The 10,984-nt window shown below is 31.8% G+C and overlaps 1 protein-coding gene across 1 annotated transcript; it reads right to left on the bottom strand.

Moving 5' to 3' along the window:
* Positions 1-2,981: 2,981 nt before the first annotated feature.
* Positions 2,982-9,483, bottom strand: LOC109150793 (subtilisin-like protease SBT4.15). The gene is made up of 11 exons (XM_019298771.1): positions 9,391-9,483; positions 9,087-9,181; positions 7,133-7,230; positions 6,894-7,037; positions 6,668-6,773; positions 5,849-6,350; positions 5,680-5,690; positions 4,558-4,782; positions 4,354-4,462; positions 4,005-4,218; positions 2,982-3,514 (listed from the first exon to the last, which is right to left on the bottom strand). The coding sequence occupies exons 1-11, from the start codon at positions 9,481-9,483 to the stop codon at positions 2,982-2,984; spliced, it is 2,130 nt and encodes a 709-aa protein (XP_019154316.1).
* Between the last annotated feature and the right edge of the window lie 1,501 nt (positions 9,484-10,984).

Genomic DNA, 10,984 nt, shown 5'->3' with positions numbered 1-10,984 from the left:
CTACTGGAAATTATGAAATTTCCGACCACCTGAAAGTGATTTTAAATCAAGTCAAAAGTCTTGTTCCGACCACTTTTGGTATCCGGAAAAACCTTTGTTGCTATTTCCGACCACTTTTTAGTATCAACTTAATTTAGGATCACTTTCAGGTGGTCGGAAATTCCATAATTTTCAGTAGTGGAATAAGCACAAAGGTTCATACGATCATCATAGATTTCATCAATAATCCAACGAATAACAATATTGGACCTTAACCACGATTCAAGACTTATAACCTAACCATAGAGTTCATAATACACCGCTTTAGACTTACGAGATATCAATAAATACACGCAAATACTCGGGGAAACAACAAAATGGAAGCCAACAATATTCATACCAGTGGGTGGTACTGCCGGGTGGAAAAGGTCCCGCTGAATCCCCCATGGCGTACCAGTGGGTGGTTCCGGCGGGATCCAAACCCCCCCTCCCCTGCTGAACCAAGCACCGGCGGGTGCTTTAGGCGAGTGCATTGGTACCCGCCCGAAGTACCCGCTCAGTACACGAACCTGTAGAGAAAATGGATTTCGGGAAAAATGCCAAACATATGAAGTCCAAGTCCAAACTCACCAATACTCACATCAACAACAAATATGACTTGAGTAGAAGGAATGACTCATCAAATAACATCATACAACCTAGATGCAAGCTCTAATAATAGCATAAACACAAGAATATGCTCATACAACACATGATCATCAAGAATACACATTTTATAAGGAAAATAGGTTTTGTTGGACATAGGGTTACTTTCTTAGCTTAGAAAACCTTCCAACCCTCCAAGATCACTCTTGCAAGTCCTCCTCAATGTGATATTCATCATAAACCCCAAACCCACAAGGGAAAAAAAGACTTAGATGATATAAATGAAAAACTACAAAACAAAGACTATAAACACCTATTACTTACCCTTCCTATGCTTGGTGAGAGTGAAAGGTGGAATCTTGCCAAGTCTTCTTGGTTAGAAAATGAAGAACACTATTTCTAGGGTGGAGAAGTGGAAAATGGCGTGTGGAGAGGTGTGTAAGGTGAGCTGAAATGTTTGAGAGTTATTCTAGCTAAGTGATAGGAGTTCATGATGAGTGTATTAGGTTGTAGGATAAGGCTTGGGCCATAAGTTAGATAGCCTAGGATTCAGGCCTACTATTTTTTTTTTTTTTTTTTATAAAAGTCTAGGAAGGATATACCCTTTTTAAGCTTGTACTAAGGTCCAAAAGATATTAAATATGAGTCCACCCAAATGGTCCCATTTAATTGTTAAGGGATTGGGCCAAAATAAATCCCTTAACTAGATTTAAGGCCAAACTTGTAAAAACGTTAGAAGTATAATTAGGAGGATTAAATCCATCCTTAGGAATTATTTGGGGAATTCAATTTGGGTTTTCGAGTCTAAATTCCGGGGTGTCACAAGAGGTTTCTTGTTTCTAAACCTATTTAATTTTTTGAGAACTTTGTTGAAGTTTTTTGTTAAGAGTACAATTGATTGCTCCATGGTTTTGGTATCAACTTCTGGACTCTCTTCCTGCTTTGATTGGAAAGCGATTCCTTTGCCATTATTTTTTTTTTGTTTTGCAGTATTTCAAGCTCATTGTTTGAAGATTTCCCATTAAATCACTAAGTTTGTAGTCGTTTAGATCTTTGTTTTCTTGAATTGCCGTAACTTTTATTATGAATCTCTCAGGTAGTGAACGTAGAACCTTTTTGACAAGCCTATATATGTTAGGGATGGGTTCACCCAAGTTGAACGCATCTCCAGCAATCCCTAAGACTCTGGCGCTGAATTGTGTAATATTTTCATCTTCTTCCATTTTAAAATTTTCAAACTCTATTTGTATCATTTGTAACTTTGATTGCCTAACAAATGTATTTCCTTCGTGGTGATTGCATAATATGTCACATGCAATTATGGCTATGCCAGTGGTAGCGATCAGTTTGAAAGTATCTTCACTTACGGCTTCATAGATGACATTCATTGCTTTTGAATTAAAATCATACTCCCTTCTTTCTTCATCGTTCCAGTCAGTTTTAGGTTTTTGATTTCCTTTATCATCAACTGGATCCTTCCATTCGTTCTCTATAGCATTCCAAATTCCTTCTCCTTGTGCCAAAATATATATATTTTCATTCTAGCTTTCCAGTAGGAGAAATTAGCACCAACTAGGGCAGGTGGTCAATTATTCGAGAGACCTTCTCTGGGAAATTCCATCGTAATGCTGCTAATAACTTAAGCAGTGTGGCTTTGATACCAATTGAAAATTTTAAGACGCAGTTCGGGCAACAACTCTAATCTGCGAGGCACTTCTCAAATTGAGAATTTGCCTAAATCCACTAAAAGCTCAGTATTGAAAATACATTGTTTGGAATCAGAAATTGCACAATAGATGATACTTCCTATCTACTATTGTGACCTAAACACATGTACTACTTTCTAAGGGAATTTAGCAACTCTTCTCAATGACTCTCCGACCTCACAAGAGTAAAGTTGAATGCGTGAAATACTTGTGTTGAAGAGTAGCTTCTTTTATAGAGCCAAGATCCTTAATTTTTTTGTGAATAGGTTTATCAATCCTAATCCAAATAGGGATAGGGATCTTGATTCCTCCTGGATTTAGTAATCTCTTTTTGCACATAATTTTGACAAAAACATTTTGAGTCAACAACTACAAACAAGACTTGATGAATTAAGAATTTCGCTAGGAAAACTCAGAATTTTCTTTAAAGTTTTTAAACATCTACACAACCCCTTCCCGAAGGACTTTTACTTGCTCATGAACAACACCCATGGGTTCACTCAATTATGTTTAAGACTAATTTAATTAGCTTTTAAATTGCTTATCAATAATACTGAGAATCAAATATTATTTTGAAATATGTTCTATATAAAATTACAATAGTTAAGGAATACCATGTAACTTGGCATTGGGAGGTGGAAAGCTTGGCCCTTATACCAGGATTGGAATCTTCACATTGTGTATAGTGTCACTCCAAATTATAGACCCAGATAAACGCCTTGTAATTTCTTTTGGATAACTCCCTGACAAAGTAACCTTAAAAGATTTCTTCTCATTCTTGTTTTTGAACAATAAAATATTGGGAGAAACCTCGATAGACAAACCCTTTTCCGATTCGATTTGCGCCTTGTAAGTTGCTGAATCGTCCCCAACATTCATAGCAATACGATGATATACACCGTCGATGTTGGTAGTGTTAAGATTTGGTCGGACATCAAGATTAATGGTAGGGTAATTGAGTCCATCTTTTCCGGTTGTCGGTGAAATTGTTGAGCAGTCGTTAGTTTTGTTACCTGTTATTTGAACTAATCTAGAACCATTGTATCCAATCTTGCAGAGGAAACTTACGTAGGCAGCTTCATCGATGTCGAAAACAAGGCCGGGATTCAATGCTGCTGTCGGGTCAACCATTCCAGCTCCATATGCATATTCTGCATCTTTGTCCTTCACCCCTAGGGGTTTTGCTGAAACCGATACATGTAAGATAATGTTACAACATAAACCTGAACACATTAATTATTTCAAAAGAATAAGAAATAATAGTTATTATATGTAGACCACTTGAGATGCATCAAAGCTAAGTGCATTCATAACAATGGTTTTTTGTTGGATTTTGTCAGATTAAAAAATCAAAGGTGATTTTTTGTTGATGTTGAGCATGATTTTTTTTTTTTTTTTTTTTTTTTTTTTTTTACATTTTACTTCCTGCAAGGTATGATTTTTAATGGGTCTCACTCAAGAGATAAAAAGCAGCAAAGCACAGACTTTGTGCACGTTAGGCGCACATTCAGCACCCAAACTGGCGCGTCAACTACATGTTTTTTTTTTCCCTTTTTAGTAAATGCGTCAAAATGTTGATTTTTTTTTCCTTTTTCCTTCTCCTCTTTGTTTCCTCTATCCTTGTTGGCACATAAAAATCCATGAAAAATACATAACTGATATAGATGCTCTAACCTGTAGTCATCAAAGCTGACTTCACTATAGCAGGTGACCAGTCAGGATGGAAAGACTTAACATAGGCAGCAGCAGCAGAAACATGAGGACAAGACATAGATGTTCCCGATAAAACGTTGTAGTCTGAGGTTCTTGTATCATCTACATCCCCACTTATAGAAGTCAAAGGTGGAAATGCAGCCAATATGTTCAACCCTGGTGCTGATATATCAGGCTATACATGCATGTACAACAACATTATGATGTGTGAGATGAGATCGAGTACATATACATATAATATAGATGGTTTCATTTTCGTGATCGATAAATAGAGAATCAAATTAAAATAGAGAATTTAAAAAATTCTGACCTTTAAGAGATTAGGGGCTCGATATTGGGGTCCTCTAGATGAAAAAGAGGCCACGAATGTCTCTTCAATATTGACAACTTTTGTTGGGTGAATCATTGCTGTTGGTTGCCTGCATGGATATTTCGATGTGTACATAATGCTATATATAATATATTAATATATTAAATTATAAGTGCTATAAAATTTTATTTTTTAAAAACTTACGTTGTCAAGTTGATATATTTGCCAATTTTATCGTTAATATCTGAAAATTTAACAACAGTAGCGGGTATTCTAAAGGGAAATGCAACATCCAAGAAATCATCAGTTGAAAAGATAATTCCTTTAGCTCCCGCGCTCTGTACAAACTGATCTTGTCGACTATTTGTCAGGCAATACAAAATCTTGTCCTTCACTTTAGTTTTGTTAGGTGCACCGAGGTCACAAGTCCTGTATTAACATAATATTCCTCCAATCTATAAATTAATGTGGTTGAAAATGGAAAATTATAGTACATAATTCTTTTAAAAACAAACATTTAATTAATTTATAGAATAAAATAAATAAATTTAGACATCTCACTAAAATAAATGATTAAAAAATAAAGAAGGTTAAATGTAGAATTTCTTACATGCTTATATCTGCTTGTTCTCCATTTAGAAGTGGGAGTGGACCGCTGTCAACTAAGTTGATAGAAATTCCCTTTCACACAATTATGAGAGATGGAATTGATTAGTTTGTGTTAGATTAAAATGTAATTAATCTCATAATAAATTAATGGACAGAAGTGTTAAATAGGCCATCTACTACTACGAAGTGCTCAATTTCTACCACGAACTAAATTAAGTGTCAAATAGGACTATCTACCAGCTAAATTTGTTCGATTGACTTTCTTCAGGTCAATGGTTCTACTGTTCTAAATGATGGGTTTACTCCAAACAATTATACATATGCGGGAGCACTATCTGCTTGTATTTCAAAATTAAAGATTAATACTAATTTTTATTAAAGAATAAATCTGCCTTCTCGCTTCAAGCAATTTGGGGAAAAAATACCAATAATTTCATAGCTCAGTCACAATTAACACTTCGTCTTGTGTCTACATACAACTGCTTTCGCAAGATGTCAGTGTCAAATTATTCGGCCATGACTGCCGCCCTCGTTCTAGGTCGTTTGAGGTCCAGATCTGGACCTCATGTTTGACAGCTGTGGCTGTCCGGCTGTCCTTGTTGGACAGCCACAGCTGTCTGTGAAATACACAGCCACCGGCTGTCCGGTGCCGACAGCCCGTGGTTGAAATTCTTTCTTCATTTTTTTTAATATATTTTTAATAATTGAATAGGTAACCTATTAACAACCTGTAAAAAAAGTGAGTGAACAAATGTAATTGATAGATGAGGCTATTTGACACTTAATTTAATTTGTGGTGGAAAGCACTAATAAATGAGCCTATTTGATACTTTGGGTATTTGAAACTTTGCCTAAATTAATGAGGGAGGGGAGGGGAAGGACTTACAGAGAATGTTTGTCCATCACCCAATTGAAGTTGAGTCTCCAGGTGTCGATTGGTGGAAGCAGCGGCAACCGTGAAGATCCAAGGAGCCACATTTTCAACCGTCGTCCACAGACCACTATTCCCGGCGGAGCAAGAAGTGAGTATCCCCTTTTGCATGGCATGGAAGGAGCCAATTGCCGTTGGATCGATATTATAAGATGACGCCGGGGCGCCTAGGGACACCGATATTATATCCACTCCGTCAGCAATGGCGGCGTCAAACGCTGCGAGGATGTCCACGTCCTTACATAGGTCTTCGTCGCAGGCCTTGTACATAGCTATACGCGCCGCCGGCACTCCGCCGCGGGCTGTTCCGTTGAGGAGACCGTAGAGGTTTGCGCCTTGGTGCATTGAACCGGCGACGATGGAAGAGGTGTGCGTGCCGTGGCCATCGAAGTCGGCGGGGGAAGTGCTCCTGTTATTGGGATTAACAAGGCTGAAGGCTTGGGCACCAATAACTTTGCTGCATAAACAAATATAATTCACATTTATAAAATCTCAATCATTCAAACCAAAGATGAGTGAAAACAATAATAAGTCAAAGATATTATAGTAAGATTAAGGGCCATGTGCAATTTTACTTTCCCTTTAATAACCAAAATAGTTTATCAGACTGGTTTGACTCCTAGCGAAAATATATATATATATATATATATATATATAGTCAGGTTCCGAATCTTACTTCCCGTGCGAACGTGCAGTCATGTACCATTAAATTGGCATAAATACACTATAAAGTGTCTGAAAATGCACCATTTAGGAGGTGAAATTTATACATACTTGTTGCATCCCGTGAAATTTAATCCCTTTTGGCATTTACCCTTCCATTTAGCAGGTGGAGGTCCTATACCACTATCATTGAAGCTTGGTGACTCAACCCAAATTCCTACCAACATCAAATATATCCAAACAATTAATTAACTAGTTATACATGGAAATCAAATTACATGATTTTGTTCACTAATTTTTTGTAGTTATTAATATTGATAATTTTTTTTTTTTTTACCTGAATCGATGAGACCTATAATAATATCACTTTCTACTTTTAAATTTCTCTTTACAGTTGTTGGCATTCCCAAGAAATCCCAAGAATGTGTAGTATGAAGCTTTCGATTAATACTTGGAAATACTGACACAACTCCAGCTTTTTCTGCAATTTTAAAAATGATACGAAATATTTTGATAACCTCATAAAAATAAAAATAAGACAAATATAAAGTAAAGGAGTCCTAAAATTCTTCAAACCAGATAATATCTTAGCTTCATGAGGGAGCAACTTTGCTGCCAATGCATTAAAGCTTCTTCCATACGTATGTATCTTTGACTGCCGTGCTATACTTTCACTGGGATGTATATCAAACAAATGGAGATCAAAAGAAAATAATGAAGAACTACTACTATTTATATGTGCATTGCACAAAAATAAGTATCCAAAATTAGGCAAAAACTTGTGTATGACCATCTCATGGATCCTTGTCCGTGAGACAGGTGGGGTCAAGATGAATAATACTAATCAAGAATAAAATTTTTATTACTTATATGAGAAAATGTAATATGTTTGAAAAAAATATAAAAGTATTACATTTTTCTCTAAAAGTATTAAATTTTAATTCCCTTACATATATAAGGGACACACGATATTCATGATTAATATTATATTTTTTTAGTATAAGTATTACATGTTCATATTAATCTGATACACCTCATCAAATAGATAAAGATCCCTGAGAATGTCTCACCCAAGTAAAACTATATAACCTCCAAAATTGATGCTTAATGTGAAAATGATTATACTACAGGTTTTCAAAAAAATGATTATACTACAATAACTTTAAAAATAATGACTAAATATATAACAGGAATCAAATAATCTATATTATATTAAAATAGTTAATGTGTGTGTGTGTATATATATATATATATATATATATATATATATATATATATATATATATATATATATATAATATATATATATATATATATATATATATATATATATATATATATATATATATATATATATATATATATATATATATATATATATACTAGTATTTTATATGCGCGATGCGCAAAAAATATATGCCCAATATTAAAATTAAATATTAAAATTTTAGTTATATTAATTATTTTTAAAAATAGTGTGTGTGTGTGTGTGTGTGTGTGTATATATATATATATATATATATATATATATATATATATATATATATATATATATATATATATATATATATATATATATATATATATATATATATATATAATTGTATAATTCATATTAATATTTTTGAGGTAAAAATTATAGAATGATAAATTACTATATATAACTATGGTAACATTTTAATTTAAACCTAAATGAATTAAAACTTACCATTATTGAAGGATGTAAGAAAAAATTATTGTGTATGCATGTACATAGTAATAATAGTGTGGAAAGATAACAGTAGTTATAACAGCAGGGATATTTTTGTCCAAAAAATTATGTAGTACAACTTTTATAGCATAAGGTACAAAAAAAAATTTAACAGAAAAAAGGGACAAAAATCAGGGGTATAACCTGAATTGGAACTTATTATGCTTTTAGATATATATATATATATATATATATATATATATATATATATATATATATATATATATTTATTTATTTATTTATATGTGTGTGTGTGTGTGTACATGATCTATATATACATATTTCTAATAACCATATATTTGTTTACGTACCAGGACTATGTGGTCTAATGATACCCGGGTTGAACTTTCATTTGGAAGATTGTGAGTTTGTACCTCAGTGGAGGTGTTATATGAACAGATACTACATTCTAATAGAGCTAGTAGCATTCAAAAAATATATATTTTTGTTTATGTAAATAATACTCCATATATAGAGTAAAATATATTTAGTTTAATATAATATTTAATTAAGCAAATTATTTTGGCAAGTAATGTATTAAAGTAAATACAATTACGTAAATTCATTTTTAGTATTTCTTATTTCACTAACATAATATTTAATGGTATAAGGTTATATTTAGCATTAAAAACAATAAAGTACTATACAATAATTTTAACATCATGTACAACTTTACAAGCACAAAAAATACAAATATAAATTAAGAATAATATAACTCTCATTGATTCTAATAAGTTTCAGGTAGATTAGATAATAGAAATGGATAATCCGGAATGTTACTCTCCAATTGCTTGAGACAGAATGTTATCATGAACAGCCGACAATGATATTTTAGATCCTCCCGATGGCAATGCTCCCATATACACAATGTATGGCTATCATAAATGGTCACAACGTAAAGATAGATAAACAATGATCGATCAAGGTGGTAAGAAGTTATAATTTCAGATCAGATTAATTTATGATTAAAAAAAAAATTTAAACTACCATCTACATTTCGTTCGATCAGTAATCGATTAATCATGTGCTTCTTTTAGCAGTAACTAAAATTTCAAGAAGAACGATAAAAATAAATATGTTATACCTTTCTTTCATCGTCTCCTGATGCATTACACAATGCAAAAACTAGGCACAGATTGAAGAACAAAAAGAAAATGGAGGTATTGGGGTTACCCATTTTTTCGTAGTAATAACTCTAAAATGTGATGGAATTAAGTCAATAAATAAATGAAATGGAATGCATATGAACTTAATATCTTGCGATTTCATACTATAAATATTTATATGAATAAAATAAGTCCATAAATGGTTTGCGTCAAATATGGCATATAATCAATAAAATTAATTTTATATATGTAAAATTTGTTGAAAGTGAATCTAGACATATAATCATATAAAATTAATTGTATTAATACCAAAAAAAATATAAAATTAATTGTATATAATTTTCTGAGTTACTAGAGAAATTCGCATCTACTACTTGAGGGTGTGCATATAAATCCCGCTTTGTGAACCAAGTCAAATTAAAGGACGAACACAATGAAGTAAACTAGTCGAGGTTGCTCATATAATTGACCGGCTCAAAACAATAACGTCAATAGACTGCTCCCGCTAGGAGTCAAACTTGTAATCTTGTGATTACTAATGAAGTTAATAGTCTGACAAACTTGATTAGGGTTGCGTCATAATTTTATAATAGTTGATCATATGTGAAACCACCTAACGTGAATCAATGTAATACTTTTAAATTAAAATGTAATTTTTAAATATTGATTTACGAAAATATATTACAATTTTGTTAAAAAAAAAATAGTCCATGTCATATATACGATGGTCTTACACAAGATTTTGTGATTTTTAATTTATTGGGTGTGTTAGATGTGAATTCAAACATACATATGATCATATTGGTTTTTCTCTTTTGTTTTAATTCAGTGAAAATATTATTTTCAAGATTATATTTGATAAATAATGAGAAATTTTAAATTTAGTACTTAAAAAATTGTGCAAAATCTATATACTATTAATATAAAAAAAAATCATTCATTTTAACTTTTTGCCCAAAAATAGTGTTAAGATTTGTGTAATATTGTAAAATAGTGAAATGCAATTTCTAATAGAATATATTGTTATTAAATTTCGTATTTGTACTACAATTCTACATTCAAAATGCTATTCTAATATTGTAAAATAGTGTAATAGAATATATTGTTTCCTACTTTTCTATTCATACTACAATTCTACATTAAAATTTCTATTCATTCATAATACAATACAACAATATTAAAATTAAAAAATTATTTTTTAAAAAATACTTTGTATAATGTAACTATATTAGATTGAAATTGTTATAAAATATTGTAGAAAAATTTTACATATCAATCATCTATACTATTAATAAAAATAAAATATTTCTTTTTAACTTCCCGTCCAAACTCGTAATAATAATTATGTTATTTCGCTTAAAAGGGAAAAATGCAAAAGAATCAGTAATATAAAGAATTTATAAGGAAGATTGTGCGGAAATAATGGAAACAAATGCGATATTAATAATTTACCACCCAGAACTTAATAATACGGAGTAATAAGTTTATTTCGCTGAAAAAAGAAAAATGGAAAACAATCAGTAATATCTAGAATTTATTAAGAAGATTTTGTGTAAAGATGGAAAACAAATA

Source organism: Ipomoea nil, unplaced genomic scaffold (assembly GCF_001879475.1).
Source record: "Ipomoea nil cultivar Tokyo-kokei standard unplaced genomic scaffold, Asagao_1.1 scaffold2280, whole genome shotgun sequence".
Taxonomy (NCBI): Eukaryota; Viridiplantae; Streptophyta; class Magnoliopsida; order Solanales; family Convolvulaceae; genus Ipomoea; species Ipomoea nil.
The sequence above is the reverse complement of the archived record's forward strand: the minus strand, read 5'-3'. Positions and strand labels throughout refer to the sequence as shown.

Coding starts and splice junctions, on each gene's coding strand:
- LOC109150793 (XM_019298771.1), bottom strand. CDS start 9,483: ATGGGTAACCCCAATACCTCCATTTTCTTTTTGTTCTTCAATCTGTGC. Junction 9,182..9,390: donor CAGGAGACGATGAAAGAAAG/GTATAACATATT, acceptor CATTTATGATAG/CCATACATTGTGTATATGGG. Junction 4,219..4,353: donor GAGCCCCTAATCTCTTAAAG/GTCAGAATTTTT, acceptor ATGCATGTATAG/CCTGATATATCAGCACCAGG.